Source organism: Aptenodytes patagonicus, chromosome 2 (assembly GCF_965638725.1).
Source record: "Aptenodytes patagonicus chromosome 2, bAptPat1.pri.cur, whole genome shotgun sequence".
NCBI lineage: Eukaryota > Metazoa > Chordata > Aves > Sphenisciformes > Spheniscidae > Aptenodytes > Aptenodytes patagonicus.
In genome coordinates this window covers 28,662,247-28,687,881 of record NC_134950.1, presented here as the reverse complement: position 1 = coordinate 28,687,881, position 25,635 = coordinate 28,662,247, and the positions used below count along the sequence as shown (strand labels likewise).

Here is a 25,635-nt window from a genome sequence, read left to right as displayed (position 1 = left end):
ATTCAGACAAAACCCTTCTGCGGCTTCCTACTCCCACATAAAGCAGTTCCTTGCCTTGCCTTCCCCTTTACATAGCTTCTGACTGATTTTTAGTAATTTATATCTACTTTCTGGATATACTAAATAGTTACCTGATTTACTGCAATATGCTTATAGTTTGCCTCTGCTTGACACTGCTATCCCATCGGCCTTCTCTTTCTCTCCATTTGTGCTTCATCTCCCAAAATCCTGTGTCACTTCTTTGAAATTCTGATGTGTTTTGTATTCATGCATGAATAACTTAAACACAACTGAATGATCACGCAGTTTTACTTCCACTAATTCTGTTCTCATTCGTCATGACTTTTTTTGCTTAGACAGGAAAATGTGACAACTTGTGAGCCAAATTACATCACCACATAACTAGAAAGGTATTAGAAGTCACTGCTGTTGCTATACAGCTCAGACTTCTGGCAGAAGTGAAATGTGTACCCTTTGAAAGAAATGCTCTATTATTAACTGTCAATTAACAGCGCAAGCTGTTAATGCAGTAAGATCTTCTGAATGGCTCTTACACATGTTGATATGCGGTATCATGTTTCTTTGATAGTGATTTGGACAAAAACATCCTTCTTCACCATACACATTTTTCTACCTAAATGCACAATTTTTAGTGTTAGTCAAATGCATAGGAGGTAAGAATTCAAACAGTGGTTGCTTGTTTCTTCACATAAAACCTAAGAAAATAATTAAATCTTTGCTAAACAAAATGAGATCCTTACATTAAATCTCAAAGCATTTATTTGAATTTATTGCTACAGCATTGTAACACAGCAGTTCTAACATTTAAATATGTCCTGGATGCCAAATCCCATCGGGGGGGGGGGGGGGGGGGGGAGGAGAGGGGGGGAAAGATAAACAGATAAGAGAAGGGGATGATACACAATGGAAACCTGCCATCAGGACGACACCAACAGCTTCAACCCTGTCTGTGACTGTCTGTGGAGATGCTGACACTAACAGTCATGAACATCTTTTAATGTAATCTCCCCCACCTCAGCTCCAGTCATTTTCCATGTTAAATGAAGCCCAGATGATGTTTTCCAGACAGAAAGAAAATCAAACATCATCATCAGAGAAAGGAAACTGTACAGTGCCTGTGGCCTGAAATGGAAAAGGACTACAGAGATTCCACTACTGTGAGTGAATGCACAAAGAAACAGAAGACCTTGCTGGGAACTGGGAGTGAAGGATACAAAGGGCTATTACTGAACATAATCCATTTATCTGTAGTCTTAGCAGACAGTATAATATGCCTTCCCTTCCTCCTCCATCTCAGTAGGTACTCAGCAGCAGCTGAGGGTACAGCTTTTCCTTCTAGCTCATCTTTACCTTGGAGTACTGCACGACTTTCTAATGGCATCTTCAAATGGAATTTTCACGGGAAATTGCAGCTGTTAGTATTAGCATTATGCCAAGTAGTTTTACTCAGGATTAAGGACAAAATTAGAAGTAGGTTACAAATTGCTGAACATTAAATTGTGTGTTTTAATATTTTTGACTGTGAAAGCTTCTGTAAGTACAACTATCCTAAATAAACTGGAGTTGAGGTAAAAACTTTTCTAGGCATGAATGCATGCAAATTATCTAAGTTTCCACTGCTGTGTTTTGAAAGGCTGAAATTAATCAAGGTATTTTGGACCAGTTAATATTCCAGCACAGCAATCAAGCTGCACCATGTTTTTATAAATGTCTTCATAATTGACATATATTTAAAGGCTGTATTGCAGATGTAAAAACTGGATGAAGTGGCAAATTTGGCTTAGAACTTTTTTTAATTAGAAAGTGGTTATAAATCATTAAGTTAGGATTACAGTTGAAAGTAACTGGACAGAAAATCAACTGAATAGGATGATTCTCTCTTTCAAAAGAGAGATTAGGGAAAGTGGTAGACAACTGAAATGAGGGTTATTGAAGAAAACTGCTGAAACAGACTGTATTTTAGAGGCAAACGTAATGAGTTATGGCAAAAAGCAATGGCAAACGGCCAAGGTGAACCTGGACCTACCGAAGAAATCTCTCAAACCCCTGTGACATAAGCACTGATTAAGACAGAATTAATGACTCTACTACACTGTCAGGAGCACAGAATGATGGATGTAAAAATGCCTCCTATCCTCAGTCTGAAAACTGGAACGATGGTAAGGCATTCAGGGATACTCTAATAAGTACAAAAAGGTAGGCGCTCTTTCATTCTGAATGGGTTTGAAAGCAGCTTAAGGTCTCAAAGGTAAGGGATAAGGAGGGTCTACGCTGAAGGATTTACTTAGTAGGTTTTTTAAATTTTTTGTTTTAAATTCTGGGAATTATTACTTCAAAGATGAAAAAAAAAAAGCAGCCCTGCCAATTACTTTTTCCACAGAATTAGTATTCTGTTGCTTTAGCTCCCTCAGGTGACTCAGCACAGGGACAGACAAGTGCCATGGCCAGAATGAAAACGTGGCAGACCCAATTGCTTTTTCTTGGGAGTTCAGATGACTATCTTAATTATAAGATCAAACCACTTCATTAGGCTCTGGCAACCACTAATGGCAGAAAGCCTGACCCCAGAATCTCTTCCAGCCTTTGTGAACAATCAAGCTTGTTCATATGAGACAGGAAGTAGCAACAGTTTTGAGAAGGTTCTTACTAAAAAACTGTAGCAAGTCTGAATTAAATTGAAAGTTTAAGGCATAAAAAAATCGGAGAGAAGTTGATGAGTCATTTGGGGTATACTCCATAGATGGGAATACACGGAATTTTGAAAAGAATAGTCAAAAGAAGTTTTGGACAAATTCCAATTTTGTAAAAGACAAGATGTGACAGAAATTACACACTTTAAGCACAGACATAAAACTCTTACCTAAAGAGATCATCAGCAAGCGATTCTTCTCTTGCATGTCGGTTCTGTTCCTGAGAAAATAAGTTTATTCAATATTTGATGTTAAGGGTGAAGCTAATGAACAATACAGAAGAACAATATATCCCTGCACTAACAGTTTTTCCTGAAGAAGTAAGTTTTCTCTAAGTACTCCATTCAGTGCATATTCACATTAGATAATATATTGCACTACTCAAGTTCGGCTACTGCTACCAACTAATGGAATGGATTAGTTTGTGCAAGATACCGATTTTGGTCAGAAATACATTTTTTGGGTTTTAAGCATCATTATAGAAATAGGGACATTTTTATCTGATTATTGGTGTGCAAAGGGAATTTTAATTTGCATTATCTATACCCAGGGACAAAAAAAAAAGGAGATAATAAAACTGATGTAACAGGATCTTGATCAGGCTGTGGAAACAGAATATGGCTCATCAGCAAATATTTTTAAAGATACTACTGGAAAATGAAAGTGCTAGAGAATGGCTATGATAAAATTTAGTATTTTTTAGAACTTTTACATACAAAGGTGAAGATTTTTATGACAGAAAAAATATTGAATTTATTCTTACTGTATCTCTTCAGTCTACTGTAACAGAATTTTAACTCAGGTATTTTCTGTTCTGTTCAAGAGTAGAATATCAATTATACTGTATAACAATTTGAACACAGATTACCATATGGAAGTTCTTCCACGTTCTCTGTCACATTTTTAGAAGTCACAAGTGCCCATAATGCTTCTTTTGCTTATTAAAAAAAGATCATTCTCTTCCAGGTTATTGATTTTGTTTAAATCAGTTTTTCCGATTATATGAATGTTGCATGTAAAATGAATTCAAATCAGCAAAAAATGAGCCTTACCACTGACCTCTGAATTCCAGTAACCCTCCTAATGTGTATGTTCCTATGAGCATGTGTGGACAGCTAATTGGCTGAGGTTTTATTTAAAAAATAAAATTCTGAAGTATTTCAGAAATGACCAAAGATTGGTATGACCACTTACATGAGTCAAGTTTTTGTTTGCTCATCTTTGAGAAAGAATTCCTTACCTCCATTTCTTGCCTTAACCAGTCTTCTAGCTCTGAATTCTTTTTAGCATGGTGAGCAATCAAATCTGATCCTCCAATAATGTATGGAAGTTGTCCTGCCCCTGGATAAGCTACCTGTTGGACAATAAATTCATAAAATTACAATACAAGGCAAGCGCACTGCAAGTAAAAGGTCGGTTTTAACAAATTCAGAAAGTCTATTCACATATCACAGAAAAAAGTCATTCCTTCTTTGAACAACATTTTTCAGAGACCATATTAAAAGAGATTGAAGTGAAAAAAGCATTTACAGAAAGCTATTAACTCCCTCCTTTTACTAAAGGAAACAAAAAAACCCAGCTGACAAGTTACATATGCTAAATAAATCTGATAGTACATTAAATGAAGTTTGAAAACTTTATAAACCAATTTTTACTGAGAGATTCTATTTTATCACCAGAATGCATAAGAATCTATTACAAAACAGTGGAAAAGAAAATACTATCAGAAATTTAAAATGTTATCTAAAAATGAGACCATACTCCCAGAAAGCTGGAAGTTGCATTATGTGACTCACATTCTCTACATAACGGTTTACTGAAATGCATTTCTAGTAATCTTATACCATATATATGCTTTTTTATTTTTAATATGAGCTGAAGTGGTATTTTTATGTTGAACACTAAGAATCTTCTTGACATCATCTTCAGGACCCAAGCAAGCAACCATCTTAACTTTTGTAAGATATTAGATTTAGTTCTATTTAGAAACCCAAGAGTTATTAGATAAAATGTAAGACACTGAATCAGCATATGCTTTACATGTAGGTCTTTGGAGAAGTGAAATTGCTAGCTTTTGGAGGTACAACTAGAAGTTATGGTAGGCATCACTTAATGACTTATTCCAAGTAACAGCTTGGAAGAGAGAGTACAAGTATCTAAATAATCTACCATGAGGTAAGCCTTTGTCAGCCTGGTACTTCTTTAGTCAATTAGCAAAACATGTGTTAGCAGTATAATACAGTATTTAAATTGTTTCTTTCTGTAGTTACTATAAATTTAAAAAAATCTTTCATAACATATTTCTACAGCCTTAAGGCAATACTTTTTAGTATTTTTAAACAGTGCCATCTTGTGATCGTTTCAAATACACACTAACCTTTTTGAATATTTTGAAATTTTTCTTTCCCCCGTAGCTGGTATTTCCAGTAAGCTGACTGTTCCGTCTTGGATGGCTGACAACCAGTGATCTAAACTCAGTCAACATAAGTCTGCTAGGAAGATTGCTGGAGTCATCTTGAAGTTTGTTGTAGTTCTTATGTGGGAAGAAAAAGGAAGGAGCACTTCAAGTTCAGAAACAGACATACAGCATTTCTAACAGTATAAACTGTAGAGAAAGAAATTATCATGAGCACAGCTGAGGCAAAAGTTAGGATTACAAAAGGACAAGGGGAAGCAGCAGCAGTGCTAGAAGCTAAGGAGACAGGTGTACTTCTCAGCCTCATTATATACTACCAATAGAGCTCGGAGCTCAGGAAATTTCTTTCTTTCACATTTACATCTGTTGAAAAGACAGTATCATTAAGAACTGCAGTAATAACAACGAAGTCAGCGTACCTCATTTCACTAGGATTTTACTTCAAGATAAAACTTCAGGTAGAATTCCACCCCACCCCACCCCAGTTTAGCCAGTATCTAAGAATTACTCCTCTCCTCCCCTCCACCTTGCCTTTTACCTGAACTAATTTAATCAAGTATACTTACTCTAACAGAAATGCCAGCTAACTCCAAGGAAGACAAAGATGAACGTCTTCAGCTCAGTTCTAGCCTACAGATTTACCATTTAGGCAAACTTTAGGGCTGTAAGCTGGATCTGATCAATGAAGCAACTTTTTATTGTACATGAGAATGCTCACATGTCAGCAAGTTTGCATGCACACTTTGCTGCTTGGGGCTAGATCTATGTGGATTAAAAAGGAAGTCTGGGTGCAGGACAAGTTCACAAGTAACGTTAAACTATCTTCATGGACAGCTCCAGCCCAGATGCACTACAGTTGTTTTATAGCAAAGTATAAACTAAAAGTCCCTTAATCTGCACTTTGGTATACCTGCACAGCATTCTCTCTTCTTGGACTGTTTTCTGTACATATGTGAGAAGGTTTTATCCTGCCCCTTGTTGACTGGCTACACTCTCCTTTCTCTCTTCAGAATCTTTCCATTTCAGTTTCATTTAGCCTCACCTCCTTTTCCTCTGCCTCACTGCCATTCCCAGCAATTCTCCCCTCCTTCCTTCATTCATCTCACCTATAACAAAGTTAGCACGCTATTTACTGTTAATCAGTGTATGTTACATCTATTTTCTCAATGGTCCATTTCTTCCATTCTAGTTGTGATCTCCTTAGAGCAGACAAGGAGATTACGTTCTTGTCTGGTCTTTAAGCAGTAACCTAACAAAAATATCAGTACAAGTATTAACCGCATTGAAGGGTTAATACAATTACATTAGATTTCTGTAGTTTAAGTATCTTAAGTATCCATCCAAATGCTATTACAAAAGCATGCAGATGAACTACAGTTCTCTCTGTCTTTTCACAGTCAGTAAGTTGGACTGTACTATTCAAACTTACATGTGATTATTTTAAGGAGTACAATCTTCAGAACCTCCTTTACTCTGAGAAGCATTACGAAAATGCATCAAAATTTTGCTTTTAAGAACATAGTATTTATGGATCCTATTTCAAAGTTTGCTGTTCAAACTTACAATTATCTGGTTTCTTACCAAGACTAGCAACTCTTGCTTGATGTCACTTTTCATTTCTGAAGCTAGAACTGATCCAAGTTCCTCTTCTTTCTATTTGATTGAAAATTATTTAAAATGTAACACTGAATTTAAACACAAATTTAATTACATAAAATTGCTTTCTGCTCTTTACAGTGGAATAAGCATTTTCAAATCAATATAAATATTTAGACAGAAAAGAAACTGCACTGTACTTATAAATTTATACGATTTTATGTACACTGTAACAATTGTTGGTTTTTTCCTATTAAAAAAACCACCATTATTTTCTCACTTTTTTTTTCTTATACCAGTAGCAAGTTTTGTCCATATGTACAATCTTTAAAGTCCTGCCAGATTCTGGAAAATACTGTAAAAGCTTTTAAATATAAAAAGTAGCATTTTCAATTTCGTATGTTAAGTGTACATGCGTGCAGAATGGACATTTCATTACTAGGATAGGAGAGTACTCTGTAGGTTCCTTTCCTCCCATAGTTTAAAAGCACATTTGCCTTTCACAAATTATTTTTCAGTGGTTGAAAAAAAAAAATCGTATCAGCTTTATGCACCCTGTAGATTTTGAGTTAATTACTCACATTCTCTGTCTTACCAGATACACAACGTGCATCTATATTTGAAGAAAACAGGTAACATAGATATGCCTGTGGAGCTTTATCATGAAATCTCCTTCCTATTTCCACAGGAAATATCATAGAATCACAGAATAGTTTGGGTTGGAAGGGACCTCTAAAGGTCATCTAGTCCAACCCCCCAGCCGTGGGTAGGGACATCTTCAACTAGGTCAGCTTGCTCAGAGCCCCATCCAACCTGACCTTGAATGTTTCCAGGGATGGGGCATCCACCACCTCTCTGGGAAACCTGTGCCAGTGTTTCACCACCCTCAGCGTAAAAAATTTTCTCCTTCTAGCTAGTCTAAATCTACCCTCCTTTAGTTTAAAGCCATTCCCCCTTGTCCTGTCACAACAGGCCCTGATGAAGAGTTTGCTGCCATCTTTTTTATAAGCCCCCTTGAAGTGCTGATAGGCTGCAAGAAGGTCTCCCCAAAGCCTTCTCTTCTCTAGGCTGAACAACCCCAACTCTCTCAGCCTTTCTTCATAGGAGAGGTGTTCCATCTCCCTGATCATTTTTGTGACCCTCCTCTGGACCCACTCCAACAGGTTCATGTCTATTCATGTAAATATAATTTACATGCATAAAATAGTTCATTATTAAACTATTAGAAGACTTTTTGTCAGCAAAAATCTAAGTGCTCCTCTAATAAAATAACAGTTTAGTTTTATATAAGAATTTGTTTTCCTTCATGATCCTGACAAGAAGTTAGACTAGCAAAACTTTCCAGGCCATAACAAAATTCGAAAGACACTTCCAAGCAGCCATTTTAGTCTCTCAGTACGGTTAGACCCGATAGAAAGTACCTCCTCTCTGACAGTATAGAGAGCAAGAAACAAAAGATCCTCTACAATTTTAAGACAGACTTGTCTTTTAAAACTTGCCTGTTACTAACACACACACAAAAAAAGCATTATAACGAAGTTCAAAATTTGCACTTTGCCAGAAGCAAGCTCCAATAAAGTATCAAGAGAAGAGTTTTAAACTGGTCTGACCTAAGGATGCACAGACAATTACTAATTCTCATCTGATCCAAGGTATCTTGCAAATTTCAGTTATTCAATCATACATTCAAACTTTATTATTACAGCATTTAAACACTGCCTATGCTGTGTAAGAATTGACTAGACAGTAAGCTTTAATCTATATATTTTTTAAATAAACAAAAATTAAACCTGTTCCTTCTCTCTTATTCCCCTCTGCATTGCTAGAGCTCTCAACATTGTTTTCCTCTACAAACCTGCTTTTTTTTTTTTTTCAATTAAGTGGCTATAGTTAACTCAAAATCCATTGTTTTCTTAATTTCTCTTAGAAAATTGCCTTATTCTCAAAAACAAAAATAGAGAAATAATCAAGAAAACTAATCACAAGCTGTGGTTTTTTTGGTTTTTTTTTGTTTGGTTGATTTTTTTAAGAGGACATTTGTGATTTGAGTTGCCTCATACAGGAATTTTAATAATCTTCCATGTGACATCTAGAGATTTTGACTTGAATACCACAGTAGTGTCCAACATCTTTCAACAGAAGAGGTCAACTAAGGGTTTCTTCAGAAAATTCATTACATAGATAATGTAATTATTATTTTAGTATCAATATCAACATTATAATGAACACAACACCACACAATATGAGTAGTTTTTCTTGGACCAGTGATATATTCTGCTGTTCCACCTACAGTACTTCAAGCAAAAAGAGAGGAAAACTTTCAGAAAACAAGCAGCTTTCAATTCACAAAGAAACAATGTCCTGAAGAATGAAAAAACATTTAGATAGGTGTCACACTGCAATGTTCACATGTAATAGATACATCATGTCAATTTTTAGTTTAGAGTGATTTGAGCCATTTAAGCAAACTTTACAAAGCCACTTTCTGTATGCAGGCAGCCTCATCCTTAAAGGAGCTATCTGCATCCTTCTAACACAGTTGTAAATTTCACGATTAGGCACATGAGAAGAATATAACTTACCAATATTTTATTCTCCTCTCTCTGCTTTACATTTCCTTCTTGAATCCAGCTTCCTTTGGCTTCCAAACATCTCTTTTTTTTTATATTTCCTTGAGCTTCCTGGTCATGATCTGCCATTTGATCTTCCCAGACTAGGTCTCTGCTTCCAAACACAATTTCTAGAGACTCTGTATCTTCAGATAAACCTTCTAACTCCTTTCTCTTCTTTGGTGCATGCGTTTCACTAGAAGTAATTTTAGTGTCTGTTTTATCACTTGGTAGTTTGTCACTTTCCCTCATAAGCTTTTTACCTGTGTCTTCTAATGCAAAATTTGGGTTTGGGTCCAGGGTGTTATTTTGCTTTTGATGCTGTTCTGCTCCACTGTTCCACACTGATGAAGCTGTGGGTTCAGTGCACTTGGAAACAGGCGATGACCTTTCCCCCAGTTTTGTTAGTTTGGGCACAGATGTTTCTTCTCCTTCTTCAGCTCTTTCCCTTAGCCAGAAAATATTTACAAAATAAAGAAATTACAAAAGCATTTTTAATATGACTAGCTGCATCTGCAACGTAACAGCTTCCTAGGGTTTTAGTGACTGCATTGTGAAATTTGAACATTAAGTACCCTTGAGGAAAAGCTTGCCATTCTAAGAAGCTGATCTAAAATTTACCTTTTTAAGTATGTTTTGAATTAAATGTACATCCCTTGAGTTAAAATTATTTTCCAGAAACAGCACCAACATAACAATAAGGGAAGTAATGTCAAGAACATTTCAACATACCTCTTTCTAGCTACCGGGAAGTAATTTGTAATTGGGTTAGACTGGTGACGTGAAGCGCACTCACTAGGTTTACCAGCTTCTGAAATTTTAGATGGTGAGACAGGATGACTTTTTTGACTAAACCCAGATGTTCTGTTCACTCCAGACATCAATGTTCCTGCATTTACACTGCCACTTGTGCTAGGGCTTTTCTTTACAGCGATTATATCCTGGAAAGCCATTTTGCCTCTTCTGTCCATCTGGGGAGCATTCTCTATCTCCATACTATATTAGAGAGAAAAAATATTAAGCGAACACACAAGAAGTTACCACAGAGATACACTGTAGAATACCACTTTTAAAAAAAGCTGTACCTGTACTTTGAACATTCTTATAAACAACGTAGGTGTGCTAAAAAAGTTGTAAAATCCGCTATGACAAATATATTTTTATAACTGTGAAATGGCTTGAAAATTTTTAACAGTTAAGACAGTCAAACCAGATATGCAGTATCCACATTTGTATCTGAAAGAGTTGTTAAGTCCTATGTGATGTTTTCTACCACTCAAAAGCAGAAGTCATCTCACTGCAGACAAGCGACAGCAATTTAGTAAGTGCCATTTCAAACACTGTATATCTTTGTCTATGGCAATGATACAGTTCCTCTTCCACAAAAAAATTGCTTTATTTGCAAGTATTAGCTTAGAAACTATTTCCATAAATACTTTACCATGTCTGCTCTTCTATTTCTGTATCAGCTACATATACTGTGCTGTTATCTGCAGCAGTTGGCATTATGGTTTCATCTACAGCCAAACTCTGAGAAATGGCTCGCCCTACAACAGCTGATGCAGGAGTACTTTTAGTTACAGCTGCAAGATCAACACAAGAGAAGAATTAAAAGGTTAATATCAAATCTGTGTTTCTTTGCACGTGTTACCACACATCAGTAACTGATCGGGTGAGATTTTTGTAAAATGGTCTTAATGCAATTTTAATCAAAAAATTAAGCAGATTTATCAATTAAAAAAACCTGAAAGAAACAGTTCTAGAAGGCCATATTCTGGGATTCAGTTTTAGTTAAATATTCCACTAAATTAAGTAATAGAATTTTGCTTAAATAAAAATGAAGCATAATGGGAAATCGTATATTAATATGGACATAATGTAATTAATAAATCATGCACTATATATTTTACGCAAAACTCTCAGAGCACAGAATTCCTTACATTTACTGCTTTACGATGATCTCTAGCATGTGATTGTTACATTTGGGATTATTTCTATTAATACAGAACCAATATTTGCTATCTAAAAACCTTAGAATAAATGTCTTCTACAGCCAACTTCTCAGAATCCCCATAGTCAGGGGATTGCCTTAAAACATTGTTTGCTGCTCTCTATTTAGTTACTCACATTGTTTCTCTGTAAAACAGAAAGAAGAGCATGTACAACATCTTTTATATTGTCTGTCCTTTCACTCGTCCTTGTCTTCATATACTTATGTCTTCTCCAAGTCAAAGGATATCAACATTTACTATTTTAACGTCTCGTGCTTCTAGAAACTTTTTTTTTTAATTACTACTCATCTCTCAGCCCTTTACATTCTTCCTGCATCTCATTCAGATTAAGAATATGATGACAGTATTATACTGTCTTTATATATTCATTCATTCATTTTTTCCTACCACTGTAACTTATAGAGGAATAACCTATAGAGACACCTGGGTCTCCTCCTTGAGCAACTATATGCTATATATGTTGCTATTCATTATTCTGAGATAAGATCAGAGGAAGAAGTCTTGTTTACAACCCCTTTGATTTGTAACACATACATGGAAGTTTTTTATAACTCCCAAACAATAGCATTTGTTCCCTCTTGGCAAATAAACTGTAAACACAGCTACCTTTAAAAGCCTGATATACAGTCCTTTTACACAATTCAATCAGACAATTTAATTTTTATCCAATTGAATCATTCAGACTGGAAACAAGAATCAGCATTTCTGATTTATCCAGATGTATGCAGGGCCAATATCTTTAATCTGAGAATCAATTTATTTTGTATTGTTTTCTAAACTAACCGAATAGACAACAGATCACATAAAAGTTATTCATCCAAGAATACCAGTCAACCAAAATATTTTTCAGAGCTCTGCCAGTACTGCATGTATACCTTTCTCTTCAAAATACATTTTTGAATAAGTAATGTTACTGTATGTAAAGACAAATTTATGGTGTTTTTTTTTTTTTAAATGGTAGGATTTGCTACCCAATACAACACTTTGCAGAACAGAATAGAACCTAAAATTATACACATCACTGACAATTTTATACAAACAAAATATAGACTAACAATTTTGGAAGAAGCATGAAAAGAGAATTAGACAAACCAAAACACTTTGTCTCTCGAAGATTTTTATTACTACTGTATTAGCAAATACAAGTTAAGTTTCAAGTCAAGACTTGGAATGTTTACCCCCAAACTATTACTTTAGCAAATATGGCAATCATGTCTCATCGTTTTTACTTGTTACGTCAAGATTATGTTTGATTTTGAACTGGGCAGGGGGCGGTTGAATTTCCCTAAAGCAAATTCCTTTTTGTGGAAAGAAAGAAGGAGGCGGGGGGGGGGGGGGGGGGGGGGGGGAAGCAATCCTTTACAAATTAATTCCGTTTTTATTCTCTCAATTTCTAACATTCACCTTTTAACCTCCTTATTACCCCAGTCTTTTCGTAAAAGATAGAATAGCATGGAATTCAAACTACCACATACATATTAGTTCAGTGGCCACTAAAAATGTGAACTTCAGAAGATTGTTTTAAAGTACCTTTCCTTTAAAGATCAATGTACTATGTGTCTGCTTTTTATGCTAATTTTAGACCTGCTACTTTTTTTATTTACATCTAAGAGTCGTATGATTTTCATTGCAGTTTATTGCAAGACCATTAAAAAACAATTACCTCTTCAGACTTGCATACATTTTTCATACAGTGTCATTCTATTTTAGCGGTCTTGCAAAACAAAACAAAAGAACTTGAACATTAGCCATTGATGCCCCTGTAAAAAAAAGAAATACTGCCTCTTTAATGCTGTTAACTTATTACTACCCTTCTTCCAATTACCTTTGTTACCAGGCTGCTTTTGAGGGTTGCAGTATTTTTTCGTAGACATGAAGATAACTGCCAATCCAATTTCTGCCTCGGGAATAGGCCTGAGATCCTTGCTGTCAATATTAAAATAAAGACAAAAAAATAAAAAATGTTTCTCAGTACAGATTTGAAGATGAATAGGCGAATGGGCACAGATACGACAAAGTACAAAATGTTCCATTCCTCCTTTTAAAAAACAGTCTGCACTACAATTTTTCACAATACAGTAAGTCAGCATAATTATCCATCATTATACCCATGTCCCATACATATGAACTTCCCTGTTTCCTGCTGCTGTAGCCACTGTCTAGTCCCAGTAATCTGGCCAGTGCATCTCTCCCTACATGATTTCTAGGCGTTTAACCAATTGTGCTCTACCTCCGATTTAAAAGTGTGCATGAATGGAAAAGTGACTTGAAAGATTTGAGCGCTTCTTACAAGTTAGTTCGGCATACACACACCTCTTCTGTACTACAGCCATGAGAAGGGCTTGCATAAAGTTTTCTCTATTTAGCAGGAAAATTCAGTGGAACTAGGTTTAGGTATTAGGTTAAGGGTTGGGATTTTGTTTTCTTTCATTTTTTTAATAAGATAGCATCATGAAAATCCCAACATCTATAAAAATATGCAGTCTGCTCTCTCAAACAAACAAAAAACCCCCACCATCAAAACAAAAACTGATTTTTATTAAACAGAAGCTGCTCTTCGGAAACATTGTATGCAAATAATTAGACGGCAATGAACTACGTGACCTCAAGGTGCCACCTCACCTGTTTTCCATTAAATAACTATATTAATTGAAAAATCATAGATGATCTATTTTCCATTCTGAGAATAAATTCATTTTTAACTTTTTAAATAGTAGAAGAAAAATCACTTGCTGTCTGTAATTTCAAAGCAGCTTCATTAAAATAAGTTTTTATAGAATTGGATCGGGGGGGGGGGGGGGGGGGAGAACCCCACCAAATCCTCACAGAACTGCCAAGTCCTTTCTTTCCTGCTTCAAAAAATTTTAGTTACTATGCTAAATACTTAAAGCAATGAAGAAAACACCCTTTATAAGCATCCTACTGCTTAAATATGCATGCAAACACCATGACTAATTCTCTGCAGAAATTCTGAAATTACCGTACCGCCGTACAAGAGAACAATACCGCACCTTTGCAAGACAGTCAGGATGGAATCAGTCCAGTTTCTCATGGAGTCAGATCCCGGGATCTGAGAGTTTGTCAACCCCACATCAACAACACAAACTTCAGGAGAAACCAGTAAAGATGTTTCTTTTCCTCCCTCCGTCATCAATTTTGCTTCCCCTCCTCCAAGAATAACTGCTGGACCCAGTTTCTTGTGCTAAAAAGACAATGCAAATAAGAAAAAAATCTTAAAATACAGTCAGTTTAGAAGTATCAGCATAATGAACTGTTAGCGTAATGCTTATCACTGATGAACTAATGCAGGTGTGATGTGTTCTGTTTCTCCCCCTGTATTTCATCTTGCTTAGGCCATCATACTATAAAAAGATAAATACACAGAAATCATAGAATCATAGAATCATTAAGGTTGGAAAAGACCTCTAAGATCATCGAGTCCAACCATCGACCCAACACCACCATGCCTACTAAACCATGTCCCTAAGTGCCTGTCATGGTTTAACCTCAGTCGGCAACTGAGCACCACGCAGCCGCTTGCTCACTCCCCCCCTCCCCGGTGGGATGGGGGAGAGAATTGGAAGAGCACAAGTGAGAAAAACTCGTGGGTTGAGATAAAATGATAATAATAATATGATAACAATACACAAAGCAAGTGATGCACAGTGCAATTGCTCACCACCCGTCGACCGATGCCCAGCCAGTCCCCGAGCAACGGCCCCCCCCGGCCAGCTTTCCCCAGTTTATGTACTGAGCATGACGTCACATGGTATGGAATGTTTCTTTGGCCAGTTTGGCTGTGCCCCCTCCCAGCTTCTTGTGCACCTCCAGCCTTCTCAGTCAGTAGAGCATGGGAAGCTGAAAAGTCCTTGGCTAGTGTAAGCACTGTCTAGCAACAACTAAAACATCGGTGTGTTATCAACATTGTTCTCACCCTAAACCCAAACCACAGCACTGTACCAGCTACTAGGAAGGAAATTAACTCTATCCCTGCCAAAACCAGGACAATATCCACCCCTTATTCTATACCATCTACGTCATGCTCAGACATGCCGCATCTACACATTTTTGAAATACCTCCAGGGATGGGGACTCAACCACTTCCCTGGGCAGCCTGTTCCAATGTTTAACCACTCTTTCAGTAAAAACATTTTTCCTCACGTCCAATCTAAACCTCCCCTGGCACAACTTGAGGCCATTTCCTCTCGTCCCATCACTAGTTACTTGGGAAAAGAGACCGACACCCACCTCGCTACAACCTCCTGTCAGGTAGTTGTAGAGAGCGATGAGGTCTCCCCTCAGCCTCCTTTTCTCCAGGCTAAACAACCCCAGTTCCCTCAGCCGCTCCTCAGAAGACTTGTTCTCCAGACCCCTCACCAGCCTCGTTGCCCTTCTCTGGACATGCTCCAGCACCTCAACGTCCTTCTTGTAGTGGGGGGCCCAAAACTGAACACAGTATTCGAGGTGTGGCCTCACCAGTGCCGAGTACAGGGGCACCATCACTTCCCTACTCCTGCTGGCCACACTAGTTCTGATACAGGCCAGGATGCCATTGGCCTTCTGGGCCACCTGGGCACACTGCCAGCTCATGTTCAGCCAGCTGTCAACCAGCACCCCCAGGTCCTTTTCCAACAGGCAGCTTTCCAGCCACTCTTCCCCAAGCCTGTAGCGCTGCATGGGGTTGTTGTGGCCCAAGTGCAGGCCCCGGCACTTGGCCTTGTTGAATCTCATACAGTTGGCCTCGGCCCATCGATCCAGCCTGTCCAGGTCCCTCTGCAGAGCCTTCCTACCCTCGAGCAGATCAACACTCCCGCCCAACTTGGTGTCGTTGAAATCCTTCTTTCCTGATGAATCCAGAATGAGTGTGAATTCACAGAGAACAGAATCTGTGCTTAGCTACCCTTGCAACATTTTTGCAATGTAAAGCCTAATTACCTGGTTGGCAGTTAGAAACACAAAAGTTTTTCCACTGAATATTTTTTTCCTTTCATGATGCTCAGATAAATCCAGTCTTTCAGTGCCAATGGAAGGCTCATCAACTGGAGGATAAAAGCTGCAGGAACAGAAAATTAAGGTACAAAATTTAGATTTACCTATCAGTACTGACTCATAGTCCTTTCTGTTTTAGAGTAAAGCTCTGAAGTTAAAATACTGTATTGCTCTCTTAAAACTATTTATATAAATATTTTTTCAAGAGATTGTTAAGAAGAAACAGAGCCTCTAATTTCTCAACATCTAAGCTAAGATCAAGACTTTCTACTTCAGTAACTAAGAGGACAACACTTTTAGGAAAGTATTCAACCTATCCACTTTAAGCATCTCCTGTACACGTATCTACATCCTCCACTAACAATACTGACAAATGAGACTGGAATCTCATTCTGCACTTACCCTAGCTAATAGTAAAACTCCACAGAAAATTAGCCATCCTGCTTCCTCTACCCTTCAGGTGGGGACAGCCACCCCTCCTTCTCTTCTATTGGATGAAGAAATTACGTACCACCACACTAGATGACAGCAAGTAAGTACACTTTACTTGCTGGTGGGCTAGAGAACTGAACTGATTCACCCTGCAGATTCTCAATTGTTTTATCCAATACAAGAAAAGTGACCAGGAGTTCAGCTGGGGAACAGATTAGGTAGAAGTGAAATTCTATTCTGAAGCTCTAATTTTTGTCACAGCCTGTGATGTCAGTTCTAGTTAATGAGAGCATGCCCACATCATAAAAAGCCTCTAGAGTTAAGACAAGCATCTAACTGATAATTTCAGGATAGTATTTACAGGATCCTTGGCCCACATATTTGCTACTACAGCAGTTCTGACAGAGCAAGGTGAAGGCACATGCTAGAAAGGAGGGAAACCGTAAGTTGATTTCAACTGTGCTATACTATGTCTGTACCTAAACAGCAGTTTATGTATGTACTCTGGCTGAACAAAGAACTACTTATCTTTATTTTGACTGCTGATTCTACATCCTTCTCATACTAGTACGCAGGAAAAAAGAGATGCTGAAACACACTGCCAAAATCTGGTTTAACAGCCCAATAAATTACACATATACATGTATGCATACATACACATGGATTATGTTTTTAAATTATTTTTTTCCTCATTTTTGCAAAGATTAGGAGATTTTAAGCCAGAAACATACTCCATGAAATGTTGAAATATTGAAGTTTCTGGAAAAAATGCATTTATTACATAGATAATTTCACCATCTGTACACATATAAACATTCTTCAGATACTGTGAATATTCACATGCTTACAGCTGAACACGAAAATAAGCATGTACATTCTCTACTGCATCCAAAGACGTAATTCAATTATGATAGGCTAAAATGTACTATATATTTAAGGTTAATTTTAAACAATCTTTGTTCTTTTGTGTTCTTCACAATCAGTTCCTGAAGCTTTATGTACACAATAGAAATTAACCAGCATGAAACCATCAGGTTTCGAAAAATGAGTATTTGGTAAGTTTCAGCAACCTGTTCAAGTCAGTTTACAAAAATAGTTCCATTAAAGTTGAAATAGATATGATAAATTCTACTAATTTTAAGAAATAGGGCAACTCAGATTTTAGTTTCCAAGCCAGAAGACTTCTGATACTGAGCCCCACAGAGACAGTTATTAACCTAAGATAAATACAGAGGACAAAGTTATTTTTAAAAACCAAAGGATGAGTAAAAAGGGAGAAAAAGCAGTTTCCACTACTTCAGAACTGGACTATAGTTCCTCTAGAAATACGTATTTCAAATCTCTGTTTTTTTAATTTCAGCAGGAACCTTCAACTGATCATTTCTTCCTCAAAGAAACCTTTGATTTGCCTTTGAAACTCTTATCCAATCCTGATGTAAGCTCAAAGGCAACACGGTCTTTTTCCAGCTTATGATTCTGAAGCGCTCCTTGTACTCTCTCTCCCTAAGTAGTGAACAAGTAACACCATCATCCAGAAAAGACCCTCTACAGTCTTGAATCTTTCAATGAATAAATTTTGATTCTTGATGGGTTTCTGTTAAAGGCTCAGTTACTTCCCTACTTTTTCAAAGCCCTATACTATTTACACTGGACTGCTGATATAAAACATGTTATTTCATATAGGGCTGCACTTACGCAGCTATTAGTGAAATTTTCAGTTATTTTTCTTCCTTGCATAGGTTATCACAGAGTATCAGAGGACTGGGGTAATATACTTCATCATCAAAAGCCTCAAGTAAGAAGCCACATTCATTATGTGAACTGCAGGTTTGCAAGTCTATGAAGTCTTAGTATAAACAAAAAGAAGTTTTAATTTTTTTTGAACTTCAAAATTCTATTTCCCTAAGATTATTTTTTTTTAATCAGATCTACAGTAGTAATCAAGATTTCATTAACAGTATCACCCTGTATTACCACATCAATATGCCTTATTTCATATCCAAACTTATTTCATATCCAAGTTTAGTGTCTTGCGGATGTACCAGCTCAGGTCAGCTCTAGCTACAGTGCATAATGTAGAGATTTCCCATGAAAGTTAAAAGCATTTTTGGAAATTGAATGCAAACAATCGCTAAGTAAATTTTCAGTATCTTCCCACAAGCTTCATCTTAAAAATATCACCTATTGAAGATACTGTAATTATTTTAAATATAGATTTAAATATAGATTGCACCAGCTGTCTCATTTAGCTTGATGCAGAACTCTCTCTGTGAAAGCTAAATAATGGATATATTGCTAACGTCAATCACATTTAGTGAACTCAATTCCTCTGAGGGTCTCAAAAGTTAACGAAAACGTTAAAAAAAAAAAGGGAAACATATCCATCTGATTTATTTTAGGGAGCACTTAACAGCTCAATTGTACTGTCATTTCTCTATTAAACGAATTGACAACATGCACCTCTTTCAAGAGCCCAAACCACTGTCAGCTTGTTAGTGTAAGAGACAGTAACAGCAACCTTACAGCTAAGTAACATTAGACCAAGCAAATTTCAGATTGCACAACCAATTGCTAGCTTTTGATGGCTTGTACTACCTGTACAAAAAAAAAATCTGCCAGAACACCTTATGTCCAATATTTCAGAGAGGACTCTAAATTGTTTAGTTTTCTCATGTCCTTACAAAAAAATGTAGAAGTATAAGTAGAAGGAAAAGTTACGATTCATGAAGTTTCCCCCTTTCTTCTGAAACTGGTGACCAAATGAGCTTTAGACCACTCACAGACAACTGACTTATTACATAAACCCCTGCAAATGTAAAACAGCATCTAGAAACTAAAGAGTATTTGCTACCAATTGCTCCAGATTGGCACCTGTATTGTTCTAACAAGGTACTGTCACATTCTGTGAAATAGATTTTAACACACAGCAAGTGCAGCTTATTGTGAATCCTCTGCAGCTTTGCTTCCATTACCATGTGCACACCACTGAGGTTTGTTTAGCTGCCCTTTTTTCCCCGTGTTCTTCAAACTGTTCTATCAACAGCTATCATCAGACCCAGTGAAGAAAATAAATTAAATTGCTATGTCCTAACACATGATGTATGTATAGCTATACATATGTAAAAGCAACAAAGTGACTTCTCTTATTCACCACTTATTCACCACTTACTTCCCCCAACTCAAATGTCTGGTGTCCAGCATCCACCTGGTTAAAACAATACATCCAGAAAAATCATAATGTCATGAATGCATTTAAAGTAATTTCACAAATTTTTCTCCCTGTTAACTGACATTAAATGTTCAACATGTTCTTTTTCAAATGCCAAGTACTCTTACAATTTCCATTCATATGTATTTCATTTCACAGTATCTTCCAAAGCATACAAAGAGTAGAAGCGATAAAAACACAAGCACCCATGCAGTTTACCTTTTAAAAGAAACACATGATGGAAATTTCTCACCTGCATAAATCATATGTTCATAAAAAACCCGAACAAGCAAAACACAACTGTCTCCCTTTTCAAGGTAAAAATAGTAGCAATACAGGCTCAGATGAAATTCTCTCATACAATAACGGCATTATTTTACACTTTTCTACATGGAGAAAATAACTGAAAGGGCTATTCTACAGTAATTATTTATTCCAAAGTAAGAATTCCCTTTTCAAGTTAATTTAACCATGAAAACAATGAGTATTTTATTCTCATATAGTGAAGACAACACACATTAGTCTCACTTCATCTCTTAACAGATAATTAAAAACCCCTGCTATTTCAGGGAATTATTCAACTGTCAGGCTAACTCTGTTTTGACCAAAGTTTACTGTAAACTCAGTAACTAACTGTGTACTGGGAAAATATGTCTACATAACAAAATATGTTTGATACAATTTCTTTTATAAAAATATAATTTTATTTTAATGTATCAACTCTTTTAGTAGTTGACACATTAATGTTGCTTCAAACATATCAACAAAACAACTTCCTATTTAGAGCTAGTAACATCTCTAAGCATAAAGTCAATTCCAAGAGCTCATTTTGTAACTCTAGGGATGAGAGCAAGAAAATTGCCTGAATATTAAAATGTGTGTCATACTAAGCATTCTTCCACAAATAAAGTTACTGTAATTCACCTATTCTGTCACATATAATCAGGTAAGTGTGTAGTTATTTGATAATCTAACTCCCATAAATGTAGTTCTGTGACATTGAAAACACGATACTTACCTTTCATGATTTGGCAACTGTTGCCTGGACTGAATAGCTTTGATTAGTTCAACAAAAAACTCTGGTTTTATAATTGGTCGACCGCAAATCAAAGCACATATAGTCTAAAAAGACAGAAAACGTACATATTTACTGTATGAAAAAAGTTCAGCTAGAATATGGTTCAACTGACATTAGCTTTTTAAGATCTTGGATGTGGAAAACATCACACAAACAAATAGAACAATACTGAATTTTGCTACTGAAAAACAGGGTAGTTTTGCTTCTAACAGCCTAACTTTTAACTGCTGTCTCAACCAAAGTTACGAACATGTACAAGGCAACGGATGAAAATCAGTAACAGACTTCAAAATTGGCTTTTTTCATTTTCTTTCCCTCCAACCTCCCATCAACATACATCTCTTTCTAAACTTGGAAGAGCTGACTTCATTGCTTTATAGAGGAAAATTTTGAGCAGGTCTAGAAATTAATTCGCATTTGTGGGAAAACTGCAAAGCAACGTCATCAATATGCAAAAGCTCAACATACCTTAACAGTAACTTTTACTGCTACCATTACAAGGTGAGTACACTCTTCTGTCCATTCATTCACTACAAGGCCTCCAAGCTGCTGAATGGCTTGATTTAAAGCAGTTTTCTGAGCAACATCTAAACATGAGGAGCAGACAACCAAAGGTTCATACTCTACTCTGAAAAGCATAAGTAAAAGAGAATTGCTTTAGTTATCTCAGCCAATCATTATGATAAACAGAGCTGACTTAACTATCTTGTTTGTGTCTCAGGGAAATCGGGGGGCAGGGAAGGAAGACACATAACTCTTATCTAGATCAAAGACTGTGCTTTAAAATTTCCTGAAGAAAGTAAATACTGATTTGTGTTCAGAAAAATTAACAACATTTTGACTTGATGTCTGAAATATTTCTAAGGACTTTTGGGTCTTTCACAGACATCACATAGAATCAGCGCTTCAAGAATGCTGCAAGGTCAGGGAATATCAGAAGAAATTGAGCATGTGCTTCCAAAGGCAAAAGTACGCTCAACACAACAGTCCACGAACTTATTAGTATTTAAAAAAGCGTGTCGTAGAATGCAAGTTCAAGTAACTTTTCTTCCTAACACTGCCGTTACCCTTGACCATAAGCCTATTTATATCTGTAGATCTTCCATATGGAATTACAGCATATCAAATTCCATTATTTGATTTGGTTTAGTCTACAAAGCAGAAGGACATTTAAATAATCTTTCTGGTACAACAGTCACGATGTATCTGGTCTCATGGCATGATTCCTGCAGCACATTTCAGGTATGTTTATTTAAAATATCAAAAATAATTTATTGTAATAACTGGAAGAGAATGCCATTTTTTCTATCAAATAATACAAGCAGCAGTGACAAAACAGAGTCAAATTTTAAGGAACAAAGCCATCTTCTGGTTGCTTTAATGTTGATTTTAATGGTCATTAGAATTTGTTCTATTTACCTGCCGCTTTACTTCAAGGAGTGCTTCATATATTCAAACAGATAGCACTGACTACCACGTTAAATTTGAAAAATCAGCAAGTTGGGTTCAGTAAAGAGAATGCAGCAGCAACAAGCATTCAATGGCTAGTGCTGCACAAAACATCCTCCAGCTATCTCAGTTCTTTTCTCGTTACATTATCAACAGCTAACAAGGGTTCAGCTCTCTCCCTACCCTAAACTTTCCTCCCTTCTTTAGAACCATTTATGGTTTAGGATTTTGTTCTTTGCCTAAGACAGCCTGAAAACACACACTATACATGATATAACATCTTCTAAAACGCCAATGCTTTACTGTGAACAATTTTAATTTCTCAGTGTCATAATAAATTGTATTATAAAAATATGTAATGGAAAACTATTGCAGAAGCAGGTATGGAACACAGGCAAAATATTACTCACCTCCTTTGCCTTCCAAAAACTCATCATTGCTGTATCACTTGCCAAGTTGTATGATGTGCACATATACTTTTTTCAAAAACTGCAATTTTCTACTTGATATTTTATAATCAAAGCACTTACCTAAACTTGCTCTCAAAGACTCCAAAGTTGATTCTGTCACCAGACTGCAAAGACACTGAAGTGCCATTGAGTTTTGATCCATTAACAAAGGTACCATACTTAGATGTATCTCTTACTGTTAATATAGGGACTGAGAGGGACTGGCTCTGAAAATAAACATAAATAAGCCATAATAGTTTATCAAAATTAGGTAGTTTTATCAGAAATAGGTTACTACCGTTATGGATCAAAGCAGTAGATAAGAAAAAGGCCACAAAATACCATCCTAAATAAAGACTTTGGACAATAAGGCTGGCTACATGTAATTATTCATCTTCTGCTTTTCACTGTGAAGGAATGAGAGAAAACATACATATTTTCAGCTTCAGAACTTTTGTGCTTCTTACAATCAGTCTTTTTGGAGGCTGTGCAAGGCAATCATTCACTGACTCAAAGCCTCTGCTATTGTTATTTAGCGAAGCTCTGAGACTTATTATTGATGCTTTTACCTACCATTCAGCCCTAGCATAGGTGCCCAAGTCACTTTCCCTCACTTCCTTCCACAAGCACTGCTAGTCTTCCACAAGCTGCAGGGCATAGTGACACCAGCATGCCTTGAGAAGAGGTTAGACACTGTCATACTTCCCAAATGGTTCACAAGCCAATGAGAACACTGTCAGACTGTTTTTATGAAATTTTGCCACGCAGTTATACACTATTTGCGTTATTAAAAGGACAAATAAATTTTATATATTTCATTTAAAACTCTTTATACGGTTACGTAAATGAAATTCCTGCTGACTGGCTTCAAAATGTCCACAAACATTGCAACACATACGTGATAGTAAGTTGCTGCTTGCTAATTCTCCTTGGGACATTTTTATTTTCAGTTCCCTAAGCAAATACAGAAATGTGGAACGAAACATAAACTAAGCCTGCAGTAAGACAACTAAAGCACTTTCCAGAACCAAGACCTAAAACTTGTCTATGTAATGAAATTTAATTGCATAATTTTCCTGCTATGATTATTTTAATACAAATTCGTAGTGAATCTTCACTCTGGGATAAAAGGAATGCTCAAATGGGAGCTTGGATGAGTAGAATTATGCCACTAAATTTCTCAACACAGGCAAGCAACCCAGAAAAAAAAAAAAAGTCAGGATTAAGAAAAGGCAGGTGATCAATGGTTCCACTCCAGGCATAAAACACCAGCGAGAGCGAAATGAGTGTATCTATGGTCATGGCAGACTGAATTATCCACATCGCGTATTGATAATGCAGTAAAATGCTGGCTACTTACAGGGATTGTTTCAGGACGACTTACTGTCAGAACTGCATGACTTCGACTGATGGACTGATCATCCTGAATTAATATTGCACAGTTTTTGCGTCCGACTACATATTCTGTGCCACTTAAAAGCCGATATGGTTCTCCTGAAAATAAACAAGAGACAGAAAACTCCCAATTTACAAAAAACTCCAAAACACTCAAAGCACTTAAGAAACAGTCAGAAGTTTGTAGTATATCTGAAACTCAACTTTGTCACGTATCATTTATTAGGCTGACTAGAATTATGCATTTAGTTTATAGACAAAATCTCTTTGTCCCCCTCTTCCTTGCTTTGTTCATTAGGATACATTTTATGATAAACAAAGCAGTTACAAAAGTGGCAGCACACTGTTTTCAAGGACAATACATTTTTACTAATACTTTGCTTCTTAACTTTTCTCTTGTATTGCTTCTTGAAGATTAAGTGTTACATATCTTACAAAAGATTACTATGTAAGATAGCTCTTCCAAAACACAAGTTTTAAGGGTACGTGATTTTTTGAGGGTACATAATTTATTTACATAACTTATTAAGAGGTTCAGAGGAAAGCATCCCCCTAATGAATGTGGGATGATCTGCAATGTAAATCAAACTGATACTTAGTAAGTTCAGTCTCTGATCTATGCTTTAGCTCATTCTTGGTATCTGTCATCTAGACCACATGGTGGCTTTTCAGTGAATGGCTTGACTACATCCAAAAGGTGTGTGTTACCTCCTGGACAACAAAACCAGAAATGTTTCTTGATGAAAATGAATGAATGACGACAGATTAAACTCTAGTTATCAGCAAATAACTTTCCAAATATGAACTGTGCAGAAACGATCATCCTGAATACAACGACAATACCAGTGTTTTGGCTCTTGCTCAAGAGTTTTCCAGGCAGTAAGAGATAACTCAGTTCATTTCAATAGGATTAGGTACTGTTGGCACTAGGAGATAAACATCCAAAATTCATTCCCAATGAGTTAGGAGGTAAAGAGCAGATGCAGTTGTGATAGGACTGCTTGTTATACAGAAAACATTTAAGTCAAGAAGAAATTTGTATATTACATGATACCTATTATCAAAGTTATCAATGTATCAAAGCTCCTAGGGATAAGGAAACTGATGAAGAAAGGTACAGTGGCAATTCAGTTTCAAAACTCTGCATCCAAGAAACAATGTGATGTCTTAAATTCAACACTTGGTCCTTGAAACATCAACATAATATTTAGCCATCTTTTCTGAAAGGAGAGACTCCTGAGGTTGACTTCTGCATCCGAGTTCAATTCTTCAGGCATTTTAAAGCAGCACT

General features: G+C 36.5%; 1 protein-coding gene across 2 annotated transcripts in view; it reads right to left on the bottom strand.

Moving 5' to 3' along the window:
* NBN (nibrin) overlaps positions 1–25,635 on the bottom strand; it is a 30,348-nt gene that overhangs the window by 3,987 nt on the left and 726 nt on the right. The window contains exons 2-16 of one of the 2 annotated variants that reach the window (XM_076329442.1): positions 24,310–24,443; positions 23,031–23,176; positions 21,520–21,679; positions 20,992–21,095; positions 19,935–19,970; positions 16,280–16,397; positions 14,356–14,546; positions 13,170–13,270; positions 10,774–10,915; positions 10,065–10,328; positions 9,306–9,780; positions 6,709–6,780; positions 5,089–5,244; positions 3,952–4,065; positions 2,882–2,931 (exon numbers count right to left, since the gene is read on the bottom strand). In XM_076329442.1, coding sequence (XP_076185557.1) covers positions 2,882–2,931; positions 3,952–4,065; positions 5,089–5,244; positions 6,709–6,780; positions 9,306–9,780; positions 10,065–10,328; positions 10,774–10,915; positions 13,170–13,270; positions 14,356–14,546; positions 16,280–16,397; positions 19,935–19,970; positions 20,992–21,095; positions 21,520–21,679; positions 23,031–23,176; positions 24,310–24,443 — 2,263 coding nt within the window. The remainder of the gene's footprint in view (positions 1–2,881; positions 2,932–3,951; positions 4,066–5,088; positions 5,245–6,708; positions 6,781–9,305; positions 9,781–10,064; positions 10,329–10,773; positions 10,916–13,169; positions 13,271–14,355; positions 14,547–16,279; positions 16,398–19,934; positions 19,971–20,991; positions 21,096–21,519; positions 21,680–23,030; positions 23,177–24,309; positions 24,444–25,635) is intronic. The other variant, XM_076329443.1, reaches the window with a different exon arrangement.